Source organism: Cololabis saira, chromosome 24 (genome assembly GCF_033807715.1).
Source record: "Cololabis saira isolate AMF1-May2022 chromosome 24, fColSai1.1, whole genome shotgun sequence".
Classification (NCBI taxonomy): Eukaryota; Metazoa; Chordata; class Actinopteri; order Beloniformes; family Belonidae; genus Cololabis; species Cololabis saira.
The window spans coordinates 3,434,494-3,462,202 of NC_084610.1; the positions used below are offsets into that span (position 1 = coordinate 3,434,494).

The following is a 27,709-nucleotide window of genomic DNA, read 5'->3' on the forward strand; positions in this document are numbered from 1 at the left end:
CTCCACCCTTCATAAAGAGCAGCTGCACACCAGCAAGAGGTCTGCTGGGAGGAAGCTGCTGAAGGTGCTGGCACGTGTGTCTGGGTGAAAGAGGAGTAAATAAACCGTTTCCTGCACTAAACCCTGTGTCCTCTGTCCTGTTGGGTGACCTCCGTAGCACTAGCCTTGCTACACATGGCAATTAATCATTTGGGATATCTGGATCAAACCAGCGACACGTGGAGAACATCGTGAAGCAATTCCCGTCATTTCTGCTTCTTCTTCCTGTATCCAAATTCAAAACAAATGCTGCTTCGCGTAACTTTTCTCTCACCTTTTTGTAAATCTTCTATCCCGGTACTTTCTACCGTCTACAAATGCAGAAATGTTCATATCCTTCATTACATTTATGAAGTGATTAGTCTCCTCCTGGTCTTGGTTTCTCCGTGTTTATAAGAACTTCCTGGACTCAAAAGACCAGGATTCCTTGTGAACAGAGTATGCGCAAAAAACAAATTCCTGTTCCGTTTGATGGGGATATTCTGTTTGGTGTTTACATGACCCAATATTCAGGTTTTAAAAGGAGTAACCCAGGGGTCTTATTGGGGTTTTTAAAAACCCGAATATGAGCAAATTTGGGTTATTCAAAGGGGTTATTGGTGTTTACATGGCCGTGCAAAAACGGGTTATTGCCAATATTTGGGTTTTAAAAGGGTTATTGATGCATGGAAACGCAGTGAATGGCTAATGCAGTGACCTGAACTCAGTCTGTAGCAGCCCACAGGGCGCTGAAGATGCTGGATGGTCAGGTTTGGCACACAAGTATCTTACATTGTGAAAGTCTGAAAATTTTGGTTGTTTCCACTGTTAAAATCTTGCTGCTCTGTGGCCCTCGTCCTCCACCGAGATCTCCATCCACGTTCCTCCGTCACTCCTCAGGCGGAGGCTGCTGTGGCTGCCGACACCAAAAATACTTCACACGGCTCCACTCACGTCTCTGCTGAGCAACGTCGTGTCTTGGCTTTGAGTTTTGTTGCAGTCGCTGGTGTGATGCTGCAAAAAAAAGCATCTCATGACTGGAAGCTGAAAGTCAATATGAACATTATGTGTTTATTTTTTATTCCCTTTGAGCAACGGATTTGTAGCTGGTGTACGAGCCTGCACCATGAACATGCCAATGATCTGCATGTTTGATGTAGATGTCACATTTATTTGCCTTTTTTTCCTAAGAAAACAGATTTAGCAAATCTATTTTTGTTGCATAATATTTCTCTTTTTTTGCTCCATCACCTTCAAGTTTTAGCCAATTTTTCTCAAACACACGTCTGCCGTCTGTTCAGCTGCTTAGCGGTAAAACTTGGAGCATCAATACTTTAATCTCTTGCTCAGACGCTGCAGAAAGCTGATCCATAATAAACAGCGTCTTCACTCACAGATAATTGTGTCAGGTTAAAATAACTGCTGCTGTTTTGAGACATGGTGTCAGAGAGTTGACATAATCACCCGATAATCCTTTGGGAGCGCTCAACACTACTTTTTATTTCTGTTTGCTGTATCTGAAGACATCCGGGGCTGTTTTAAGAACCTGAAAAAGGCTTTTATTACACAAAGGAAACACAAACGGTGTTTAAAGCTGACTTCATATAGTCCATCGTAATATAAATTATTCTCTTTGATAACTTTCAGTGAACAATAAACAGACTCTTCAGGGGGATGATTTTTGACCATATGATGGTTACTTGAATATAAAAATACATCAAGAACCATAGCCTGTATAAGAAGAGCTGGACAAGGCCATGGTGACGAGTTCTAAAAAAAAAGGCCTTTAAAGCCCATTTTCTGGGACTCTGGATGCCACGTTGGCCAGAGGTGACTCTGCTCAACCCTAGTTGATCCCAAAAATGTGTTAATGGATGGAGTTGTCAAAGTTGTTTCAGATGTCGACCAATACAACCAACAAAGAGCGCCAGCGCTGCATCGGAGCCTCACAGGGACTCTCAGGTGATGACAGGTAACCGCTAGGGTTGCCACCTTTCAGAAATAGAAATAAGGGACGCCCTGATTTCTGCAGCGCAGGAGCCAAAAAAAAAAGCCCCAAAACTTCTAAACTGAATAAAAATGTGTTTATTTTATATGAAAAAACAAAATGCTTTGATTTAAAGTTTAAAGTGCAACTGAAATATCCTCCTCACACATCCTCCACATCAGCCCAGATGTATAATATAGCCTACAGGTGAACAATATGGTGTAAAAGTTAATTTATTTCAATAATTCAAATAGAATATGGTGTAAAGGTTAATTTATTTCAATAATTCAACTAGAATATGGTGTGAAAGTTAATTTATTTCAATAATTCAACTAGAATATGGTGTAAAAGTTAATTTATTTCAATAATTCAATTAGAATATGGTGTAAAAGTAAATTTATTTCAATAATTCAACTAGAATATGGTGTAAAAGTTCATTTATTTCAATAATTCAACTAGAATATGGTGTAAAGGTTAATTTATTTCAATAATTCAAATAGAATATGGTGTAAAGGTTAATTTATTTCAATAATTCAACTAGAATATGGTGTGAAAGTTAATTTATTTCAAAAATTCAACTAGAATATGGTGTAAAAGTTAATTTATTTCAATAATTCAACTAGAATATGGTGTAAAGGTTAATTTATTTCAATAATTCAACTAGAATATGGAGTAAAAGTTAATTTATTTCAATAATTCAACTAGAATATGGTGTAAAAGTTAATTTATTTCAATAATTCAACTAGAATAGGGTATAAAAGTTAATTTATTTCAATAATTCAACTTAAAAGGTGAAACTAATATATTACCTAGTCTTATTACATGCAAAGCAAGATATGTTATACCTTTATTTGTTATAATTTTGATGATTGAATTGTTTATTGATTTCATAAAATATTTTCTAATTTATTTTTTATTTGGGGTTTTCATAAACTGTGAGCCATAATCATCAAAATGATAACAAATAAACGCTTTAAATATTTCACTTTGAATGTAGTGGGGAAATTTCAATAATTCAACTAGAATATGGTGTAAAGGTTAATTTATTTCAATAATTCAACTAGAATATGGTGTAAAAGTTAATTAATTTCAATAATTCAACTAGAATATGGTGTAAAAGTTAATTTATTTCAATAATTCAACTAGAATATGGTGTAAAGGTTACCGTAATTTATTTCAATAATTCAACTAGAATATGGTGTAAAAGTCCAGTGGATGTCCAGAAATGTCTTGCTTCTAAATTCAGATAAAACAGAGGTTATCATTCTTGGTCCAGAGCATCTTAGGAAGGGATTAGATGGTTTCCAGTGCAACTGTGAGAAACCTTGGTGTTGTTTTCGATCAGGATTTGCCGTTTAAACCATATGTTAATCAGGTTTGTAAAATATCATTTTTCCATCTCTGTAATATTGCAAAGATTAGGAAAATCCTCCCACAGAGTGATGCAGAAAAACTAGTTAATGCGTTTGTATCTTCTAGACTGGATTACTGTAATGTGTTATTAGCAGGATGTCCAAGTAATTTGCTGAATAGGCTCCAGCTGATCCAAAATGCAGCAGCCCGAGTGCTGACAGGAATCAGCACGAGAGACCACGTCTCTCCAGTGTTAGCCTCGCTCCATTGGTTACCTGTAAAATTCAGAATCCAATTTAAAATGTTATTACTTGCGTATAAAGCCCAAAACGGCTTAGCTCCGCATTATTTGAAAGACCTGATAGTGCCTTATGTTCCTGGCAGAGCTCTCCGTTCTCAGAGTGCAGGTTTACTCGAGTATCCAAATGTAGATTTGGAGGCGGGGCGTTCTGCTATCAGGCACCATTACTATGGAACCAACTTCCAATTTGGGTTAAGGAGGCTGACACCACCTCCACCTTTAAAACTAAACTTAAAACCTTTCTGTTTAGTAAAGCCTATAGTTAGTGTTAAGTAAACCTCTAGCTGGTGTTGGTAAATCTCTAAGTAGTGTAAACTCTAGTGTGTCGCTCCTGTAGTTTCTTGTGCTGGCCCCCCCTTCTCTTCTCTTTTTTCTTTTTTGTACATGTTGCAGCATCCTCTGTCGGTGGCGAAGAGCATCTCTGAATGCAAAACACTGGATCCTGCAGTGTGGGAGTGAGGGGGGCAGGGTAACGGCCCCTTTACGGGCGGGGGAGAAGGTTCGTCCCTCAAGACTCCTCTCCCTGGCCTTGCCCCTTCTCAACCTTTCCCCGACCCTGAACCTAACCTGGGGCTTGCTAATTGGGCCGGAGCTTCGGGAGCTGCGTGCTGGCCTGCGGTCCCCACCCCTGGTCATCCCGTTGCTGCTTCCAACTGCCTGCTGTGCTGCTGCTGTCCCTGACCCCCAGTCTGGCCCTCTGCAGGAGGGTCCCCCCTTATGATCCAGGTCCTGGTCCAGGTTTCTTCCCTCCTAAAGGGGAGTTTTTCTTGCCACTGTTTGGCTTAAGGTTTTTCTCACACTAGGGGAGTTTTTACCCGCCATTGTTTATGTAATAATTGCTTGGGGGTTTATGTTCTGGGTCTCTGGAAAGGGTCTAGAGACAACTTTTGTTGTATTAGACGCTATATAAATAAAATTGAATTGAATCCCAACACCTATATCTTGCATTCTGACCAAAAATTATTGGTCTCCTTTTTACGGTTTGGCCGTGAGCTCGAGTTACAAATAAAAATTTGGGTTATTTTTTGCTGTTTTCTCACACTCTACCACCTGAATTCCGCACTCTAGATTTGACAAAAAAGTGATTTCCAGTCCTCGCTTGAGGAATATCTTGAAAAGTGTACATCTTAGGAAAAAACTGTTGCGGTTTGAAGAGAGAAGAGAAGTTTTCCTCCGTTTTGAAGTTTGAATGACATTTCTACGTGCAAGTATGAGAAAGTTAGGTGACTCAGAAAAAAGGTGGATTTTGGCTTTTTTTTACCTTCTCCCATCCACAGTGTGACATTCTGCGCCACACACATACGTGGGAAAATCTCCCATTAGTTTGGAAATTTGGAAATATTTTTGCACTTCGTGCGAAAACTATTTGTGCGATCGCTCTGAAAATTGACAGGACTGTAGTTAAATTCAGCGCCTACAACTTTCTAAATCGGTTCAGAATTTTTCGAGTAACGGTGTGCGAGTGGTGAGGCCCCAAAGTTCCCCAATGCGTTCCGGATGGCGCCAAAAGCGCACGTTTTTGCACGTTGCGCGAAAACGTTCGCACCAATCGCTAATAAAAGTAATTCCCGCTGAAGGCGCACGTTTCAACGTTTTTACTTTTTGCGTTTTCTCAAAGCTGCGGGACTAGTTACGCGCCGAAGTTTATACGCACGAGGCACTCCTCCATTGCATAGCTATGGACGAGGAGTGGCAGCCGTGGCACTAATAATATATATAAGATATATATAAGATATATATTAGATCTGGGCACAGACGCAGCAGGTCCTGTTGTCCCGCCACAAAGATTTTGCTGGCCTTAATGTTTCCTGTGTTTTATTTTGTTCATTATTGATAAATGTAGTGTAGATGTGTGTGTGACAGACGTGTGTATGGGCCATTAATGAAAATACAGGACAAATCGCATCCCGTATTATTTCAATACGGGACACAACATTTTTTTCCTCAAATAAAGGATAATTCCGTATTTTACGGTACGGGTGGCAACCCTAGTAACCACACTACAATATAGCTGCCACTCATGAAGACATGCCCCAAACCATTGTGTAGCCTCATATATTACCTGATGTGGAACATGAAAATTCTCCTCCCATACGGTTATTGTTGGTGTGAAATCTAAAGTAGGAGACCAAAACCTTTCTTTTGTTTGTTTGCTTTTTGGACAAAGCTGTAAATATGTTTTTTTCTGCCTTTTTTCTGCTGTAAAGTCTGAACTTTTTAACACGGTGGTCGGAGGAAGTTCACTCCCTTCTGACTATAGTGGACGATGCCCTGAGGCAAGAACATGTACACCTTTTTCTGAAAGGTTCTTTGACATAAAAGCTCTGGATTGACCGAACAAGAAATGACAGTCCTGCACACGACTTGGCGGCTGAAAGTCCTCCGGGAAAGAGGAACGAGTCTCCAGCTCGTCGTCTTCTCCAACTCCAAATATTCCTTTCTTCTGCAACTTTTAAAGTCCAGATCCTGCAAACCGGAGGATCTTCCTTTCTGCTGAAACACGAAGTTGCTGTTTCCACCAGTCACAACCTGGCCGAGTCTCCAGACCGCTGGGAAGACGGTCGGAGCAGCAGGTCTCCCGCCTCCTGCTCCCTGTTTTCCGGGGCCCAGCCTGGAGGAGGTGGTTGCAGCGGAGGATCCACCAGTTCCTCCCGTCCCACAGCATCTCCGCTGCTGTCCTGCTCCTCACGTGTCCGATGCCAGCTCCGTCTCCAGAGTGCAGAGGATGGATGTCCAAGAGCAGGCGGCCCCTCTGGACTCCTCGCTTCCTTGATGGTGTTCAGCCGGCTGGTGGAGGCGATGGAGCGGGAGGAGGAACGTGGAGACACACCGGAGGACTGGAACCGATCCATTTCCGGACCAGCTGATACCAAAGAAATGGGTGGGGGTTAAAACAGCAGGACTGAAAGGAAGATGAAGATAAAAATGGGATGAAAGTCACCATGACTCCGTCGTCTGAGGGGAAGAGCAGCAGCCAGATTTCCTCCGGGTTGGAGGGAGAAGTACTTCTGAGATCTGGAGATGTTCTGCTCCGGCTGGAAGAGGAGGGAGAGTGAGAGGAGAAAAATGACTAACCCTGCGTTCACACTGAAATGTACTGTCGACGGCTGCAGTGGGCGGGGGCTAAAGCTGCAGTGGGCGGGGCTAAAGCTGCCGTGGGCGGGGCTTTCAAGCTGCGCTGCAGAACTGGAGGGAACAGTGGGAACAGCCTACACATATAGCTGCACATCTTCAGTTTCCTATTTCACCATAGATCACACTTTGGGACGCCTGCTTTATATTTTAGCGTTATTTCCGCGTAGATAAGAGTGAGTTTGATGCTCCTTAACAAGTTTGGTCCGCCGAACAACATCAACCATCGGCGAGCCCTTGCTACCGGTGAAGGCTGATTTATGGTTCCGCGTCACACCAACGCAGAGCCGACGGCGTAGGCGACGCGCACCGTACCGCGACCCTACGCCGTTGGCCACGCCGTCGATTTAACGTGGAACCATAATTCAGGTGAAGCTGCAGTCTGTCTGCGCTGATCACTGACACTGGGTCGAAGCGGATTTGGTCATGATGTTTAAACTGTGTTTTGTGATTAATAAGCACGGTTTTTAAATTTTTTGCGTTGGATCAATGTAGCAAATAAAATCGTTGGGACCATCCAGCTCCTCAACCATCAGTTAGTGTTTCATATGAGCAGTTCAGGTAAAAACGACAGTCAAATCAGCAAAAATGTCAGTTTGCTGGATGAAATTGTGAAGTTAATCAAACTTCTGAACTAGTTAGTCCTCATGAAACTATCACATGTTAACAGATGACAGGGCAGCCCTTCCTGAGTTCTGTCAGGGGGGTCGACTGTCCCACAACTCTCATTGTTAGCCTGGATTATCTGTTAAAGACCCCCATGAAGTTCCTGTTTTTGTCCAGGAAGGCATTTGACCCCTTGACCTTTGTGTTCTTTTAAAGACTTTAAGCTAAAGATGTCTGTTTCACAATCTTTGACCTCTTTAACTGAAATGTCACATGTCACATGTGTGACTTTTTAAATCTCGATGTCTGTTACCTCTGTCTGTTTCCTGTTTTTTTCCAACTGCCCATTGTCCATTCACTGTTCCTAATATGGTAATGTTCCTGTCAAAGTTTCTCAATGAAAGCTGATGCAAAGGAGGAGCCAGCAAGCATTTGTCGAGAGCATCCGAGAGGGCCATGTTGCTCTGCAAGCTCCGACTTTGCTTCCCTTCTGCAGAAGGCCTTAAAAATCATTCTGACAGCCTCTGTGTCTTTCCTTGTTTATGTTATGTTGATTTGAGACCCAACAGAAATATATTAATTCCTGATAAAATAAGTGTGTTAGTGCACAGCTCTGCTCATGTACGCATTTGAATGAGGATACGTTTGTGTGTACATGAAAGTACAATCTGCATTGAGGCTTCTCGCTCCGGGAATCCCGGTCTGTGATTGGACGCTGCCTCGGCGTCGCCGCTGCTCATTTGCATAAAGTTCAGACAATGAATGGCAGCCGGCTGCCTATGACGCCCGTGACGCTTTCAGTGTGAACGCAGGGTTAAAAAGAAAGAAGAAAGAAGCTCACTTGATCGCGGAAACTTTCAGGACGAAGGCTTCTCCTGATGCTCGCGTGGCGGCGAATCAGAATCTCTCTGGCCTGGCTGTTGTCAGGCAGCTTGTGTTTGCTGGTGGACGCCATCGCCTGGAAAAACATGGAAGAATACCAATATTATAGAGCGAGTGAACGCTCATTAACCCCTGAAGAAGCTGGGTTTACTCTAATATGGCGTCTTTAATGTATCACAACTTAATTAGTGTCTGGAAACTGGAGCTGGAAGTCATTCAGTTGCACACGAATGGACTTTCAGGTCCAAGTGCAGAGATGTTTCCCATAAATTAACTTTTTTTTGTCCATTTGCTGGAGTCGCAGGTGTCTCTCACCCTGTGTCGGATCTTGTACATGTTGTTGGACAGGATGTTGTGCATCTTTCTCACGTCGGCAGACAGAAACTTCTTCTTCGGTCGAGACGCCTCCAGTTTCTCATCACTGGCAAAGAAGAGAAAATGAGTAGAGGAGAATGTGATACTCCGTCATTACCGCTGGCATTAAGACGGGCGCTGAGCAACCGCCGCACTTTCAGTCGGAAGGGAAACGGCTTCATCAGCCGCGGCAAGATTAGATTAAGTCTGGACGTTTGCTGCATTTGGCAGAGACACTAACGACCAGTACTGGAGTTGAGGGGGGATGAGGGGGGATGAGGGGCGATGGCATCCCCCCCTGAAATAAAAACAGTCAAAATCACCCCCCTTGTAAAACTGCCATCCCCCCTTTCCATCCCTTATGTCATTTCATCAATGAATGTGGTTTTACTGCTATTTCACATTGCTACATTGCTACATAACATTTAGATTCATCACCAGAAAAATAACACCAGAAAAATAACTTATTTGACAATTTTCAAGATTTATCTTCTCATTACAAGCAAAAAAATCTTGTTCCACTGGCAGATTTTTCTACTTATTTCAAGTGAAAATCTACCGTATTTTCCGCACTATAAGGTGCACTTAAAAGCCTTTAATTTTCTCAAGAACCGGCAGTGCACCTTATATATGATCATTACGGTAATTTCTGTTACTGTAGTCAGGGGGATTGTGGGTAATGTAGTTGGTGTCGCCGAAGTAACGGCGCTAAAAACGTCAGGAACGTCACAGACGTTCAAGACAACAGCAGCGACGCTGACTCGCATAATGGAGACTTTGACGAGACGGAGCAAAGCTGGTTTTTATTTTGTTAATAAAGTTTGACATACGGTACTTTTCTTCTTGGTTTTTTTTTGCATTTGCTGTAGGATTTTGTAGCATTTCCTGTAGCGCAGCTCCATCAGGTAGATACGTAACTCAACCCCAGCCACTATAGGACGGTATTTTACCAGATATTTAGTGCGCCTTATAATGCGGAAAATACGGTACTTGAAACAGGTGAAAATTGTTGTTTTTTCCAGTGATGAGTCTTGTTTTAAGTGTAATGAGATTTTTTTTACTAAAATGAGACATTTTAACTAGAAATAAGACAAATATTCTTGTTAAGATTGTGAGTTTTTGCAGTGATCCATTTTACTTATCCTGTGAAGGACAGAGCCATATTGATAAGTTCAGAAAAGTGTTTTTTATTGTTGTGTTTTGATGTATTAGATGTAAGTCCAGTGGATATTTCAAGCTTACAGAAGGCTGCATTTAACTGCTGCTATGTCATTCCTGCAGTATTTCTGCAGGTGTTTTGGTCACTGCTATTATTTGTAATATATTATATTATTTGGAATCAGCACAAATTATCTGTCCCCATATGATAAAATACACCATCCCCCCTGATTAGTTTTTTACAACTGGAGTACTGGACAGGTGGGATGTGGGGACGTACTGCAGAGAAACGATAGACGGCGCTGCGCTGAGGTCTCCGATCCGCGTGTCCAGCAAGTCGAATGCACTCTGCAGCTCCAGCTTCTTGTACAGAGACACGATGCTGGACTCTGCTCGGTTGTCTCTGAGCAGGATTCGCCTCAGAAAGCGGTCGTTGAACTTTTTGAATCTTTAACAGAGAAAAAACAACAACATTGTGACAAAGACTTGAAGTTTGTGCAGCTTATTGCTGGAAACGCTGGTCAGACGTACTTGTCTTTCCAGTAGTAGTGACTCCACTGTCCACACAGGTCCTCAACCCCACTGATGGTGTGCTCCATCACCTGCAGACAACACAGGCTGCAGGTTTCACCAACTACGGTCCAGTACTCGAGTTGTAAAAAACAATCAGGGGGGATGGTGGATTTGATCATATGGGGACAGATAATTTGTGCTGATTACAAATAATATAATGTATTACATATAATAGCACTGACCAAAACACCTGCAGAAATACTGCAGGAATGACATAGCAGCAGTTAAATGCAGCCTTCTGTAAGCTTTAAATATCCACTGGGCTTACATCAAATACATCAAAACACAAAAATAAAAAACACTTTTCTGAACTTATCAATATGACTCTGTCCTTCACAGGATAAGTAACATGGATCACTGCAAAAACTCACAATCTTAACAAGAATATTTGTCTTATTTCTAGTTAAAATGTCTCATTTTAGTAAAAAAAATCTTATTACACTTAAAACAAGACTCATCACTGGAAAAAACAACAATTTTCACCTGTTTCAAGTAGATTTTCACTTAAAATAAGTAGAAAAATCTGAAAGTGGAACAAGATTTTTTTGCTTGTAATGAGAAGATAAATCTTGTCCCACTGGCAAATTTTCCTACTTATTTAAAGTGAAAATTTACTTGAAACAGGTGAAAATTGTCAAATAAGTTATTTTTCTGGTGTTATTTTTCTGGTGATGACTCTAAATGTTGAAATAGCAGTAAAACCACATTCATTGATGAAATGACATAAGGGATGTAAAGGAGGGATGGCAGTTTTACAGGGGGGATGATTTGGACCGTTTTTATTTCAGGGGGGGATGCCATCCCCCCTCATCCCCCCTCAACTCCAGTACTGCTTCTGTCACAGCAGAGGAAGTAGAAGATGAACTTTGACCCCTACCCTGCTGTGAATGGCCACGTTGATGCTCTTGAGATCTTTGTTGGTCTTCCTGATGTTGATATAATCCACGATGGGCCGGATGCTGATGCCCTGCGGAGGAGACAGATCAGAGCGACTGCTGGAGAAACAGAAGGAGCAGCAGAAGGAAAACGGTTCCCGCCCACCTGGATGAACACGGTGAAGATGATGATGGCGATGGAAGCCGTGACAAACAGGTTCTTCCTGTTGATGTTGTCCGGGAGCGTGAAGACCAGGGCGAAGCAGACCGCCCCTCGCAGGCCTCCGTAGGCCAGACTGAACTGGTCCTTGAAACTGAACTGGATGGTCCGGAAGGGGTTGATGATCTGGGTCAGCACCAGGATTCCTGGGGGGGGCGAGCAGCAGAGGTGTGGACGCCAGTCGTAGCGGTTAGCTGGTGATTGTTAGCGATAGGGGGGGGCCCAGAACTGGGCCCTCATTCATTTACCGCTAAATACCTCACGTATTTTTGAAAATATTTGTAAATATTTTGTAAATATTATCCGTTTTTTTGGTGTTTACTATTTTATTTTTTTTTTCTCTTGGACATACTCTTTTTCTACTTTTTATATTGCTCTTTTTTATTATTTAACTATTTATTGGTTATTTCTATTTTAATTTTTTTTGTATAAACTGTTGAGCGTGTGTGTTTTTTGGCTGCTGCACGACTGAATTTTCCTCTGGGATATCAATAAAGTCTTCTATTCTACTCTATTTTTTTTTTTGTCATTAAATTATGGAATCATTTTTCAAAAATGTTTCAAAATATGTCTATTTGTGGAAAAAATATGTAGTATTTGAGTTACATAAAAGCTTGCTATTTGTTTTCTTCCTAATTGTCCTTGAAATAGTGGTCAAGAACATACGGTGGCCGAGACCCGCCATTGCTGAAAATAAAAGTAACGCTGCAAACAGAAACAAACGCTCCTGCAAATTAAAGAAACGCTGCAAATAAAAAAAAAACTACGCAAATAAAAAAGCCACAAAGGAAGTGAATTACCGGGGACTATTTTTGCTGATACACCGGTGTTTTTTAAGTGAGAGGAGAAGAAGAAGACGAAGAGGACGTAAGTGAAAAGGAAGAAATAAGAAGAGCGAGGAATAAGAAGAACAACGAACGAGAAAATAAGTGATAAGGTTAGTGTTCAACGTCGCTACGTGTAATTTTTTTCGTCTTCTTCTTCTCCTCTCAGATAAAAACACCGGTGCATCGGCAAAAATAGTCCCCGGTAATTCACTTCCATTATGGCTTTTTTATTTGCGTTGTTTTTTTATTTTATTTGCAGCGTTTCTTTAATTTGCAGCAGCGTTTTGTTTCTGTTTGCAGCGTTACTTTTATTTTCAGCAATGGCGGGTCTCGGCCACCGTAAGAACCCCCCCACCCCCAACACAAAAATGGTTTGGCCGCTGATCAAAATTAGATGTTATCATTTAATTTGAAGTTCAGTGCGCTCAAAATGTCCGGTCAGCACAAGTCCGGTGCTCAGAAAAGAAGTGAAAAGAGAAGAAGAGAAGAAGAAAATAGAGGCCTCAGAGATTCTCTACACAAATATTTTTAAAAGGTGGTGACGGTGAAGCTGGAATTAATAAAGTCAGCGTAGAGCAAGGTAAGAAACAGTTACAACGTTTACCAACCTTGTAACTTAACCTAACTGGCTAGCTCGGGGGTCGGCAACCCGCGGCTCTAGAGCCGCATGCGGCTCTTTAGCGCCGCCCTAGTGGCTCCTGGACCTTTTTCAAAAATGTTTGACCTTTTTTTTAATTTTTTCTTCTTTTTTCCTTTTTTTTCTCTTCTTTTCTCTTTTTTTCTTCTTTTTTTCTTTTTTTCTTCTTTTCTTTTTCCTTTTTCTCTTCTTTCTTCTTTTTTTCCTTTTTTGCTCTTTTTTTCTTCCTTTTTCCTTTCCTTTTTAATCTCGACATTTCTACTTTTTTCTCGAAATTTTGACTTTTTTCTTGACATTTCGACTTTTTTCTCGACATTTCGACTTTTTTCCCGAGATTGTACTTCAACATTAATCTCGACTTTTTTCTCGAAATTTTGACTTTTTCTCGAAATTTTGATTATTTCCTTGACATTTCGACTTTTTTCTCAAGATTGTACTTCAACATTAATCTTGACATTTCGACTTTTTTCTCGAAATTTCGACTCTTTTCTTGACATTTCGACTTAGTGCATAATGAAAAAAAAAATCTTCCCCCAGTTCAATATAGAAACATGCAGCATGTGTTGTCTTCATTCTAAGGCTTATACAAGACTTTTCCTTTTTTGCGGCTCCAGACATATTTGTTTTTTGTGTTTTTGGTCCAATATGGCTCTAAAACATTTTGGGTTGCCGACCCCTGGGCTAGCTCTAATGTTAACGTCCATTAGCTTGTATAAAAAACTGAAGAGCAGAGGGAGAGGAGAGGAAGAGGGAGAATGAGAGATCCGGGCGCAGGGGGGCCCATCTTAGATTATTTTGTCAGCTGGCCTGGTTGTTCGGACAGAGTGGAGCCTCTTACCCATCACTCTCCAGAAGAAGGCAAACAGCAGCGTGAACAGGACGTACGCCCAGTTCCACTCGTGTTCCGTCGTTATGGTAACCACGCCCAGAAAGAAGAAGATGAGGGTTTCGGAGACGGTGGCCAGCATCTTGACCACATGACGGATAGTGGTGCAGGACCGCTGGGATACGTTCTCCTCCACGTAGTACTTCATGGTTATGGCACATATTATGATCCTGGATGGAGGACAGAAGAAAAGACACGTGGGACAATCGGAGGCGGGGATTAGACTTGTACGAGGGCAGGAGGATGGACTTCCGTGCTTGACAACGGATAACCAGGACATGTTCCTTTGAGGGAGCGCCTCTGCACCCCAGATACTGAAGGCTCATCTGTGACAGGACAATGAAATCTGTGATGTCATCAACTCATCATCACAGCCTTAGGAGGTGTCGGCCAAACTGTGCCCCATTGTTCAAACTTTTTGGAGTGATATGTGTAATTTTGTGTCTGAAAGAATTGAAACTGATTTCAAATTATTTTGGAAGGATGTGTTTGGTGTTTTTGACCATGTTACAATTAGAACAAAGCCAAAAGAAACATTTATTATTAATTTGTTGATTATCCTCGCAAAATTCCACATCCACAAATCCAAATTTTTAAACAAAAAACCCTATTTTTTTACTTTTCATTGTGAATTAAATCAGTATCTGGACTCTATTACGTTTTCTACTAATTCAAAAGCAATCAAAACCATAAATGTATGTAAATGTTTTGGCTTTCTGTTATAATTTCATCCCCCCAGGCTGGTTATAATGTGTTGTGCTTTTTGTTTTGTTTTTTATTTGAGTTAGACTCTTTATATGTTATAATTCAACGAGAAATTGCATAATGTGAAGATTTTGTTATCATTGTACTTTTTGCAAATGTTAAATAAAAAAAAAAAAAAGAGGTGTCGGCCAAAACTCCACCTCTGCTTCGCTCGCAGATTTCATTTTGTCGTTTCAACTTCGTCTTTTAGACATTCTGGTTGTATCTGGCTTCATTATTCTCATCAATTAGATTTTTTTCTACTATTAATTTCCGACTAATTTCCCCTATTTTACTATTTTAGTGCAGGAGCTGCTATTATGTGAAGTGAGTGGAGTGAATAAGCTGTTCGTACCTTTTTAATGTGGTAAAAGGTGAAATTAAAGCCTCTTTTCACGCTTCACCGATAGCTCACTGATATCAGCACTTCTTTCGGTACCAGCTGATAAAGACGTTAGGATCAACGTTGACAGGCCAAATAGGTGTAATTTGTTCTGGTTGTGACTGTTGTCAGGACGGTGTTTACGCCTCTCGCTTGGCTGGATCGTTAGTCCGGGGTGTCACGCGTGATTTCAGCCTCTGGTTTCCCAGAAACAGCTGCTTTGGTCATCTCATGTCTCCCAGTTTTGCACCTGCAGCCTTGATTTTTACCGGGTCATGAAAGTGTATCATGTTGTCAGATGTCAGAAATGTGGACCAAGCAAGTTTTAGTACACAAAGATCAGGCCAGATGAAGATGATGCAGATTTAGGCCCAGTCCTAATCCCCCCTCTAGTCCTACTTTTCAGTCCTACCCCTAAATTTTACGCGTTCCTGTGAGGGTAGTGGTGTCCCAATTCCTCAGTTTGCTTATTTAGGGCTAGTGAGTATAAATCTAGCCCTTCAGAGTTAGGGATTTCAGATTCTGACTCGCCGACCGAGGGCCAGAGAAATTTCCCAGAATGCTTTTTGTCGTCATTTGCAGACTGAATCAGAAAAAAAAACATGGCGGACATTTCTTATTTTTTAGTGAATAAAATCAATATTTTGAGTTAGTTTCTGCATAAAAATGCGTTTTGATTACATTTCTAGAGAGAAATATATATTTTACTTTCATAATATTCACTCAGTGAATGTACATAATCACTCGTTTGCCCGTTGTTGCCAAGTCTTTTTCAAACCTCGCCAGAATAAAGGCTGATTTATGGTTCCGCGTTACACCAACGCAGAGCCTACGCCGTAGGTTACGCGGCGACGCGCGCCGTACCCTACGCCATAGGCTCTGCGTCGATTTAACGCTGAACCATAAATCAGCTCCCGAGCCGACAACAACAAAGTAATCTCTGCACTCTCAACATGTTGTGTTTGTAACTTCTCTTACGCCATGACGCTGGAGATGGCGAACAGCTCGGCCACCAGGTATGCCAGGTAGCTGTACATGAAGATGAAGAGGGGCTCGATCTCCCGGACCTTGTTGGTGAAGTGCGAGGTGAACGCCGCCACGAATCCGAACAGGAGGCCGTACAAGACGCCGCCGACCCCCACCACGAAGAACCGGGCCACTCCCAGGAACACGTCGGTGGATTCCACCTTCGGCATGTCGGCCACGAAGGCAAACATGCTGTAGAGGACCTGAGGAGGATGAAGACGCACATCTAACGCAAGCTGCAATCCAGTAAGCAGTGGTTTTCTTACATGTTAATTTTTTTTTACTTAAAGTTTTTCTATGCAACTTCCTAGAGCTAGCAAGAATTTTGAAAGAGGCACCTCTAAGCCCCGCCCATTTGGTCCGAATGATACGGATTGGTCCAGGTCCAGGAAGGGAAAGAACCAATCAGATGCCTTCATTTTAAACCACGCCCCCCCCGCCCTGTCCCATGCGCGCACTCGCTTCCAGCCCCCCATGTCCACTTCCCACGGGTCCTCCTGGACTCACAGTGTCCCAATGTAACTAACCCCCCTCCCTCGGAGGGGCCACGGAGCCCAGTAGTTATTTCCAGAGCGGCTCGGTCCCGCTGTGTGTGACCGGGGAGCAGAGTGTCGGTCCGGGCTGCTGCTGCAGCAGCCCGCCGGGACACGAAGAGCCGCCGCAGCTCCGGCTCGGAAGTTGTATGGGGGTCCGTGGGGATGTAGGCGTCTCCATCACGGCGAGAGCGGAGAGCGCCGGTGCACGGCACGGCAGCGCAGCGGCTGGCGGAGCGCTGCGCCAGCCGGGGACGCGGCGGGAGCACACACACACGTAGCCACAGCTACGCCGTAGGGTACGCCGTAGGCTACGGCGTAGCCGTGGCTTTAGAGCCTGCACGGCACCGCAGCGCTGCCGTGCCGTGCACCGGCGCTCTCCGGGATGGAGACGCCGGTGGGCAGGATGCACGTTTGGGTGGGCACGTTTGGGTGGGCACAGCCCCCCCCTGCCCCCCCTAAAACCGGCCTCGCTTACAGGTGAATGAGACATGGGATAGTTTTGCTGTAAATGTGCTGTCCAAAATGTTTAATAATCGTATGCGCGTTCGTGTTTGTGGGGGCGTGGCTTTGGACGGAGCGCTCGTGGGTGGGGGCGGGGCTTAGAGGAAGCGCCACTTTCAAATCTTGCTAGCTCTAGGAAGTTGCATAGAATAACTTTAAAGGTATCCACCTTATTCCTGGAGCCTCTACTGTAGAAACTGCTGTGGGAGGAACTTCCTGTTAGCCGCCGGAAGTTCCGTAACGCCGTTGACTAACCATGGCAGCTGAGCATGAACAGCGGTTTATTTTAAAGCAATTTGCTTTCAATCTAGCAGAGAAGTTACGGTTTTTTTTTCTGACATTTAATGTTTAACATGTTTATCAACCGTAGCATTTACTAAAATGTCCTTGCGGAGCTCGGGTACGTCGTTTTGTGGAGGAAAACCTGCATCATACTTTGTGGCTCGGATCCGACAGACTGCCGGAGGAGAGACGGGAATCCTCAGAGGATTGACAGGAATATCATGAGAATATCAGGTATGATTTCAGGTTAATGTCATGAGAATATCAGGTATGATTTCAGGTTAATGTCATGAAATATCAGGTGTGATTTCAGGTTAATGTCATTAGAATATCAGTTATGATTTCAGGTGTATGGAGGACACAGCATTGTAGTATTTGTCCGGTAATGACAACCTTTAGTATTATTTATTATTATTTTCTGTGCAGTTAAAATACAAAGTGTGTTTATGGCACGGACTGCAGGGCAGCATTAGAATAAAAATACAATAGTTTCACTACAGACATGTTGATAAGAAAAAAGTTTTTTGTTAATTAAATTTTAAATCTTAGCTGTGATCAGTACTCGAGTTGTAAAAATAAATCAGGGGGGATGGTGGATTTGATCATATGGGGACAGATAATTTGTGCTGATTACAAATAATATAATATATTACAAATAATAGCAGTGACCAAAACACCTGCAGAAATACTGCAGGAATGACATAGCAGCAGTTAAATGCAGCCTTCTGTAAGCTTTAAATATCCACTGGGCTTACATCAAATACATCAAAACACAACAGTAAAAAACACTTTTCTGAACTTATCAATATGACTCTGTCCTTCACAGGATAAGTAACATGGATCACTGCAAAAACTCAAAATCTTAACAAGAATATTTGTCTTATTTCTAGTTAAAATGTCTCATTTTAGTAAAAAGAAATCTCCTTACACTTAAAACAAGACTCATCACTGGAAAAACAACAATTTTCACCTGTTTCAAGTAGATTTTCACTTAAAATAAGTAGAAAAATCTGCCAGTGGAACAAGATTTTTTTTCTTGTAATAAGAAGATAAATCTTGTCCCACTGGCAGATTTTCCTACTTATTTCAAGTGAAAATTTACCTGAAACAGGTGAAAATTGTCACATTTTTCTGGTGTTGACTCTAACCAGAATGTTAAATGTTAATGTTGAAATAGCAGTAAAACCACATTCATTGATGAAATGACATAAGGGATGGAAAGGGGGGGTGGCAGTTTTACAGGGGGGATGATTGGACCGTTTTTATTTCAGGGGGGGGGTGCCATCCCCCTCATCCCCCCTCAACTCCAGTACTGGCTGTGATAATGTACCGGTATTTTCCTAAACTTCTGGAGGGCTTAGGTGATGTGGTTGCAGGTGGGGGGTTGTGGGTCTTCCCCCAGGTACATTTGATGAGGGGGCTGGGGGTGTTATAGTGGTAGAGAAAACCCTAATGTATCATATCTTATCTTAATAATTGTGTACTGTATTGCTCCCTCAGATGAGCCTGACCAGATGGATCAGAAGGAGGAGCTGTGATCAACACCAAAGCTTCCTGTGATGCCCAAACACAGTGGTCAGATCCAGGGATGGAGGACCACACCTATTCTATTATTTACGTGCTGGAGATGAGGTGATGGGTGACCGTGGTTTCACAGTTAGAGACTTGCTGGAGGAGTGTAGGGTGAAGCTAATCATTCCAGCATTCACACGCAAAGGATGCCAGCTGACCAGTGAGGAGGTCCCTCACACACGCCGCATTGCTCATGCCCGCATTCACGTTGAATAAGGCACCTGGAGGTGTACAAGATTATTTCTCAAACAGGACCAAATTAACTTTGTGCCCAAAATTGACAAAATGCTCAAGATTTGTGCTGGTTTAGTGAATTTACGAGCTGAGTTTATTTCAAGAGAAAAGTGAGAAGACATTTAATATTGCACTTAAACATACTTACATATTTCATTCATTTAACATTTTCTGAAAACAATTGAGGTACAGTTACACTTACAGTATCTTTAACACATAACTCTCAACAGGTTAAGTGCTGTATGTAGTTTGTAGAGCTGCACTTACATATTTCATTCATTTAACATTTTCTGAAAACACTTACAGTATCTTTAACACATAACTCTCAACAGGTAAGTGCTGTATGTAGTTTGTAGAGCTGCACTTACATATTTCATTCATTTAACATTTTCTGAAAACAACTGAGGTCCAGCTGCAATTGTTGTTTTTTTGAGGAGATAAAAGTCTAAATATTGTGATTTCAGCTTGTCAGGTGTGAATATTTTCTGGTTTCTTAAGTCCTCCGACAGTAAACTGAATTTCTCTCACTTAAGACACAAATGTAATGTGCTTTTGTTAAACAATATTTTTGTGTTAAAATGTTTTGATTCATGTCCCAATATTGTATGTCCTAATATGTCAGGAGGGGATCTTTCAGGTTCTGTTTTTAATAAAACTGAAAACAAAAATGAAGTCTGTTGTATTGTTTTCCCCCTAGCTTTATACAGAGGGGCAGAGCTGAATCTTCTTTGTACCAAATTCATCTACAAATGTTTGTGTGAAGTATGTGTGAAAAGTTCTGGAGGTGTTTCATGTGTGTATCTGAAGTCTTTGTCAAATGAAATTTGGAACTCCAGGTGCTCAGTTGGTGTCCAGATAAGCAGCTTGCAGCTCTGCAGCCCCAGGAACATCACTGCCAGCTGGACCTGAAAGAATAAATATAAAAGCTGGCTTACAGTTTGTCTTAATGAAGGTTCACAAGTAGCCTACCTGTCACATTAGTTCATAGATTATAAGCAGTAGTCGAGTTGTAAAATAATAAATCAGGGGGGATGGTGGATTTGATCATATGGGGACAGATAATTTGTGCTGATTACAAATAATATAATATATTACAAATAATAGCAGTGACCAAAACAGCTGCAGAAATACTGCAGGAATGACATAGCAGCAGTTAAATGCAGCCTTCTGTAAGCTTTAAATATCCACTGGGCTTACATCAAATACATCAAAACACAACAATAAAAAACACTTTTCTGAATTTATCAATATGACTCTGTCCTTCACAGGATAAGTAAAATTGATCACTGCAAAAACTCAAAATCTTAACAAGAATATTTGTCCTATTTCTAGTTAAAATGTCTCATTTTAGTAAAACAATCTCATTACACTTAAAACAAGACTCATCACTGGAAAAAACAACAATTTTCACCTGTTTCAAGTAGATTTTCACTTAAAATAAGTAGAAAAATCTGCAAGTGGAACAAGATTTTTTTGTTTGTAATGAGAAGATAAATCTTGTCCCACTGGCAGATTTTCCTACTTATTTCAGGTGAAAATTGTCAAATAAGTTATTTTTCTGGTGATGACTCTAAATGTTGAAATAGCAGTAAAACCACATTCATTAATGAAATGACATAAGGGATGGAAAGGGGGGATGATTTGGACCGTTTTTATTTCTCATCTCGAGTACTGATAAGTAACAATATTTACCCACCTGGAGGAGTATCCACTTTGCCCATTGGGAAGAATGAGATACTTCTCATCTTCTAAGCATTTCTTCACTTCTTCAGGTCGTCCTCCCATCCCTCAACAGCAGGAGGCAGAGGTAAGATGATATTGTCCCGTTTGAGCTGTGACAGGTGGTGTTTCCACATGTTTTATATCCCCAACGCTCGGAGAAAGAGGGTTAACGCGTTCACTCAGCATGTAAACAAACGCCGGTTGGGGCAGCACCGGAAGGAGCTCCCACAATTCGCGCAAAGCCTCATGGGCCGTAGGAATAAGGTGGATAGTCTGTAATGTTGGAGAGCTAGCAAGATTTGAAAGTGGCACCTCCTCTAAGCCCCGCCCCCTCCTCCCCCTCCCGTCAGCGCTCCGTCCAAAGTCCCGCCCCCACAAATTTTGGGGAACGCATTTGCAGGAGTCCAGTTTTCCAGGACATTTTCAACAAAACTACCCCATGTCTCATTCACCTGTAAGCGCAAGGCCGGTTTTAGGGGGGGGCAGGGGTGGGCTGTGTCCACCCAATCAAAGTTATGGGGATCCTTTATTTTTTTATAATTACATTTTTTTATAAATCTAAAAAAATATCACAGAATATCTGTACCGTTTCTGATTGGGTGTAATGGGGCAAAAGTTGTGTCTCAGCGGACGGACCCGACGTCCCAGCAAAATCAGCACAACAGAGAAGAGAAGTGTTCAGAACAGCAGACAGAGCACACACTGAAGGCTGATTTATGGTTCCGCGTTACACCAACGCAGAATGGTGCGCATCGCCGCGTACCCTACGCCGTAGGCTATGCCGTACCCTACGGCGTAGCCGTGGCAACAGAGCCTGCACCGCACCGCAGCGCACCGCCACCTGCACCGGCACTCTGGCTGCGTTTTCTCGTTTTCTGCGCCATTCTTCAGCAAACGTGACTCGAGTGTGTGAAGTTTTCCGGCAAGATTTTCGACGTGATGAGTCCGCGCATGGGACAGAGGGGGGCGTGGGCGGCATGAAGGCATCTGATTGGTTCTTTCCCCCCTGCCAATCCCCTGGTCCTCTGACCAATCCGTTTCATTCGGTGCACAAAAAACAGATTGGTCAGAGTTTTTACAGGATTAAAGCTGTCAAAGAGGTCGGATTTTTTTCTTTCCTTTTTCTGAACACATTATTCACTGGCTACTCTCAGGATGGAAGGACCATTTCACCCAGTATAACAATAAATGTTTTTGAATACGATTACAGACTATACCTTTAATTTTTTTTAAATATATAATGACACAGTGGGAACATTAAGGTCGACATTGACCCACGAGCCGCTGTGATTAAATTATTTTTATGATGTTTTCAAAGGTATAAAAAGATGTAGCACGAACATATGCTCCTAACTTTGTGTTTGCAAAGCTGGAACCATAAAACCTATTTTTTTTGGGATGGGAATGAATAATGAGTAATGTTGGAGACACATGACAGTAAAAATACTATTTTAAAGCAACTCTGTGTATCAAAACCACTTATGACCACAAGGGGGCAAATAGATCAGCTGTTATCAAAAGAGACAGTCATTACGGTTCTAATCAATGGGGACGGTCCGGCGCTGCCTGTAATGCCACTTTGTCCCAGTTTAGGTCCACTGAAGGTCCAGTTCATCAGTTCATGCCCGGGGCTGATACATGAACGTTCTTGCTATTGGCTTTAATAGATCAGGTTTTTGTGCATCTAATCTTGTCAAGTAGTTTCAGATGTGGGAGGTGGAGTAAAGATGTGAGGTGAAGGAATTCACGAGAGATTGAAAAATGCTATCAGAGTGCACGTCTAACCCTAAATAACCCAAACAAACGCGGGTGCAGACGGTAGGACGGGATGTTGCGTAAGTGTTGTCAGGCAGGTTGAACTACTCTGCTGCCGTTTCAAACCGTCTCAAAGTGAAGCTTGTGTGCTGACCTGCATGCTTGAAACAATGCATCAGCAAGACCTGAGTGAAACTGGTCTCGTGAGTGAAACCCGCCCAAAACCGCCGTCGTTGAAGGCTGAGATTTCCCTACAAGAACAGGGATTCAGCTTGTCGTCCTGTCGGACTAAGCAGCCTCCCTGAGAAACGTGCAAAAATGGGGAGAAGTGTTTAATTTACTGTAGCGATTCTGAACAAAGTGCCAAACACTGTCAGGTTCCTGCCAGTATTTTTGCAGCTTTACTGATGCTGGACTGGACAAAAAAGCATCTCCTCTTCTCCTCCTCAAAAACACATAAATAAAAAGTGACGAGATGTTCGTTCCAGTCATGCTTGAAGCTATTTTTAGTATTTTGGCCATGCATTGCATGTGGAAGTCCTTAAATCTGCTGCTCAGATTTCATTTGAAAGGAGAACCCTCTCATAAGTCCAGAGTAAAAAGGTTTTCTTGACTATCAGAGCAATTAGTTGATAGTCATCTCAATAGACAGACTGCAGCCAAGAGCTGTAACAGCTACTCTACCACACTTTTAAAGCTGCTAATGGTTCAGAGTGCGAGGAAGTTAAAATGATATCTTTTCTGATATGAAAAGTGCTCGAAGGCTAAAATGATGACGTTTCACTCTGTTGTGTGATGTATTTAAAGCTGTGTTGACCTGCAGCCATTTGTAACTGATCTTCTTCAGTTGCATTCGTATCACCTGCCAAAATAAAACCTAATCTGCTTAAATTGCACCTGGTTTCCAACGAGAGAGAAACCAACCCCTCAGGCGTTTCCGCTTAGCAGCAAATTACCAGCGTGTAACCAAAGACGCTCAAATCAAAGCCTCCGTGCAGGGCACTCACCACCGTCACGGCATCGTTGAACAGTCCCTCCCCAAATATCACGATGTGCATCTGCTCGTTGGCCCCGATGTCGTCGAACACGTTGAGAGCAGCGACGGGGTCCACGGCAGAGATGATGGAGGCGAAGAGCAGGTTTTCCTGCAGGAACATGGACGTACAAAGGTCAGGATGAGGGCTGATCAAGATCCTGCTGGAGAGATGGACTTGGGAATGTCTCCGCTGCTCTAGAGAAGGAGTCTGGGAAAGCCGTTAGTCCTTCCTGTCAGGGGAAACCCCTCTGCTGTCTCCCTATCAAAGCTTTGTCCCGGTACCAGTACTGGAGATGAGGGGGGATGGCATCCCCCCCTGAAATAAAAACAGTTCAAATCATCCCCCCTGTAAAACTGCCATCCCTCCTTTCCATCCCTTATGTCATTTCATCAATGAATGTGGTTTTACTGCTATTTCAACATTTAGAGTCATCACCAGAAAAATAACACCAGAAAAATAACTTATTTGGCCATTTTCACCTGTTTCAAGTACATTTTCACTTGAAATAAGTAGAAAAATCTGCCAATGGGACAAGATTTATCTTCTCAAGCAATAAAATCTTGTTCCACTGGCAGATTTTTCTACTTATTTCAAGTGAAAATCTACTTGAAACAGGTGAAAATTGTTGTTTTTTCCAGTGATGAGTCTTGTTTTAAGTGTAATAAGATTTCTTTACTAAAATTAGACATTTTAACTAGAAATAAGACAAATATTCTTGTTAAGATTTTGAGATTTTGCAGTGTTGTTTTACTGTTTTTTATTGTTGTGTTTTGATGTATTTGATGTAAGTCCAGTGGATATTTCAAGCTTACAGAAGGCTCCATTTAACTGATGCTATGTCATTCCTGCAGTATTTCTGCAGGTGTTTTGGTCACTGCTATTATTTGTAATATATTATATTATTTGTAATCAGCACAAATTATCTGTCCCCATATGATCAAATCCACCATCCCCCCTGATTTCTTTTTACAACTCGAGCACTGCCCGGTACGTATGCCACCGTGACGACCTCTGACCTGCAGGTTGACGTCCTGGAGTCCAAACACTTCAAACTGGCAGATGGTGAAGAGGGAGATGCCGATGCCGATGCTGTTCCACAGCGTTCCCACCACGGCGTACCACACCACCGTGCCGATGTTCTCGAAGAACGGCCTGGTGGGCATGAAGTAGCCGTTCTCCAGGATGATGGGCGGGAGCATGTAGAGGAAGAAGACGTTGGAGTCGAGCACGGCGGGGGGCTCCTCCTTCACCGAGTGCATGATGGCCCCGACGATGAGGCCCACGGCGATCAGGAGGCAGGACTCCGGGATCCAGATGGTTATCTTATTGTAAACGTGGAAACCTGGGGTCGGATTCACCAATATGTTCTTGAGAACGATCTTAAGAAATGTCTTAAGATCTAAAATTAAGAAGTTCATAAGAAAGTTCTTAAGTGCAATTCCTCAATATTTTCTTAAGAACCGTCTTAAGAACTGTCATTTCTTACGCATTTCTTATTTTTCCTACTTTTAAGAAATGAGACTCTCTAGCGCCACCCTTCACCACGACGGCCGTTGGGGGTACTGCAGCCAACAGTGAAGCCGGCACGGGAGAACGGGGAGAACGTGCATGCAGCGTCATGTGACGTCACATCCGCAGCCCAGCGCGGGAAATTCGGACTCCGAATTGCAGCACATTTTGCAGCACACAGCCTGTTCAAGGCAATGGAGAGATACACTAGAGGAAACATTCTTTTGGGTTTGGAACGCTTCATCTGACATTATTACTAGAAAACTTAACAGCAGTAGCAGCCAAGTATCCCAGAATTAGATTATTATTTTTATTATTATTATTATTATTATTATTATTATTATTATTATTATTATTATTATTATTATTATTATTATTATTATTATTACCGGTATTATTCATTTCATTATATTCAGTCGATTTATTAGAGTCTTACCTTTTCACTGAAGAATTTTTTAGACAGGTCAAAGTTGTCTTAAGAAAAAAGTCAAGAACAAATTTGAGAACTTTTATTTCAAGAATACCATTTATTCTTAAGTTTTTTCTTAAGAAGAAACTTAAGAAGAAAGTTGAGAAAATACTTAGAACTTTTTTTGGAGAATATGACTTCTTCTCTTTTTTCTTCTTAAGACTGAACTTAAGAAAAAAATGACACTTAAGAAAAAAAAATGTCTTAAAGGAGCATGAGCGTCCTTTTAAGAAATGAGACTCTCTAGCGCCACCCTTCACCACGACGGCCGTTGGGGGTACTGCATCCAACAGTGAAGCCGGCACGGGAGAACGGGGAGAACGTATATGCAGCGTCATGTGATGTCACATCCGCAGCCCAGCGCGGGAAATTTGGGCCAGAATTGCAGCACATTTTGCAGCACACAGCCTGTTCAAGGCAACGGAGAGATACACTAGAGGAAACATTCTTTTTGGTTTGGAACGCTTCATCTGACATTATTACTAGAAAACTTAAAACGTATACACTTTTTTTTTTTTCATAAATCCTGCCTCAATCCTGCCTCATGCTCCTTTAAGAAGAAAGTTGAGAAAATACTTAAGAACGTTTTTGGAGAATATGACTTCTTCTTTTTTTTCTTCTTAAGACTGAACTTAATTTTTTTTCTTGAGAATGTTTTGTGAATCCGGCCCCTGGACAAGTGACACGAGCCAGCGGGAGATTACACCTCCAACCTGCTGCAACTCAAGACTCTGGAAAACTCTTGAAACCTACCGATCTTGGAGAAGGAGGCCAGCAGTACCCAGAGCGTGAACTCAAAGGGGACCTGGATCCGAGCGTAGTCCATGGTGAACACGGGGAGACTGGCCTTCTCCCCCTCAGGGAAGGCCTGCGGCTCACTGAAATCACTGTCAAAGGGTTTGGCAGTTTGGACGTCGGTAGGTGGCGGAGGTTTGGATTCTTGAGGCTCGCATCTCCCAAAAGTGCAGAGGAGGAGGAGGAGGAGAAGAAAAAACATCCAAAAAGCTCCACTCATAGCCCTGATTCCTGACAAAGAAGACATCCTGACTGTGCACTGAAAAAACCTCCAAACTGAGAAACAAAACACTCCAGAAACGTTCAAAAGAATCTGTAAAAACTTGACTATAAAATCCTTGAAGCCCTAGAAACTGCAGAGTTGTGTGTAAACCGCCGGTCCATGGTGAGTGTGATAGACTGTCAGAGGTTTCACTCCTCCCTCCTCACAGGGAGCGGGGTCAGGTCTAGGGTGCACGCCTGGTTTCAAAAGTTGTTGAACCTGCTCCTAATCCACTCAGCTTGGCTGCTGGGTGGAGCTGCATGCTGAAAACGACATGAGACAAAAGCAGCCAGCATGCTGTTTGGACGTTGTCAGCAGTGGAGGTGAAACTGTGACAGACATGGACTCGGCTGAGTGGTTCTGACCCGGTACCAGGACTTGTGTAAAGCAGATCTGCAGGCTTGAGTTTAAAGCTGCAGTACCAGATAGAATCCACACGATGGCAGCACAATACTTGGATTCAGAGGAAAAGTCTTCCCCCTGTGTAGTTAGTTAAATTAACTTAGGTTATTTGAAGAAGTGGATGGACAGTAATAAATTATCATTAACCTTAAATAAGCTTGATAACCAACTCACAACTACAGATAATGATTGAAGATGTCCATATTGAAAATGTAGATGACAATACATTTTTAGGAGTTATAATAGACCGTAAATTATCATGGAAAGCCCACATCAGACACATAAAAACAAAAATCTCCAAAAGCCTTTCAATTATAAACAAAGTGAAACCACTTTTTGATTTAAATGCACTCTGTACTTTGTACTGTCCTTGGCACTCCCATACTTCACGTATTGTGTTGAAGTTTGGGGAAACAGTTACCAATGCACAATTAATCCATTAGTCACATTACAGAAACGAGCAGTGCAAATTATTATTAATTACAACAAGGTTGGATTTCTAGAACACTCATATTTTGTTCATTCAGTCAAAACTATTAAAAATCCACAAACAAACAAATTACTACCAAGTAACATACAAGATTTTTTCACAGTTCAGGAGAGAACTTATAATTTGATATAGGTATTTTGTTCATTGTTTTGGTTTAAATGTTAGACAGGAGGAAGCCTTAA

At 42.1% G+C, this 27,709-nt stretch overlaps 1 protein-coding gene across 1 annotated transcript; it reads right to left on the minus strand.

Annotated features, from left to right (window-relative positions):
* Positions 1–5,696: 5,696 nt before the first annotated feature.
* LOC133425440 (sodium/hydrogen exchanger 2-like) lies at positions 5,697–26,750 on the minus strand. The gene is made up of 13 exons (XM_061716295.1): positions 26,332–26,750; positions 24,617–24,942; positions 23,571–23,708; positions 15,914–16,164; positions 13,762–13,979; positions 11,406–11,605; positions 11,242–11,331; positions 10,323–10,393; positions 10,072–10,239; positions 8,595–8,700; positions 8,239–8,355; positions 6,601–6,694; positions 5,697–6,522 (listed from the first exon to the last, which is right to left on the minus strand). Exons 1-13 carry the CDS (start codon positions 26,618–26,620, stop codon positions 6,182–6,184), a joined length of 2,409 nt encoding a protein of 802 aa, XP_061572279.1. The 5' UTR covers positions 26,621–26,750; the 3' UTR covers positions 5,697–6,181.
* Between the last annotated feature and the right edge of the window lie 959 nt (positions 26,751–27,709).

Coding starts and splice junctions, on each gene's coding strand:
- LOC133425440 (XM_061716295.1), bottom strand. CDS start 26,620: ATGTCTTCTTTGTCAGGAATCAGGGCTATGAGTGGAGCTTTTTGGATG. Junction 10,394..11,241: donor ACGTGGCCATTCACAGCAGG/GTAGGGGTCAAA, acceptor TGTTGTCTGCAG/GTGATGGAGCACACCATCAG. Junction 8,701..10,071: donor CCGTCTATCGTTTCTCTGCA/GTACGTCCCCAC, acceptor CTTCTTTGCCAG/TGATGAGAAACTGGAGGCGT.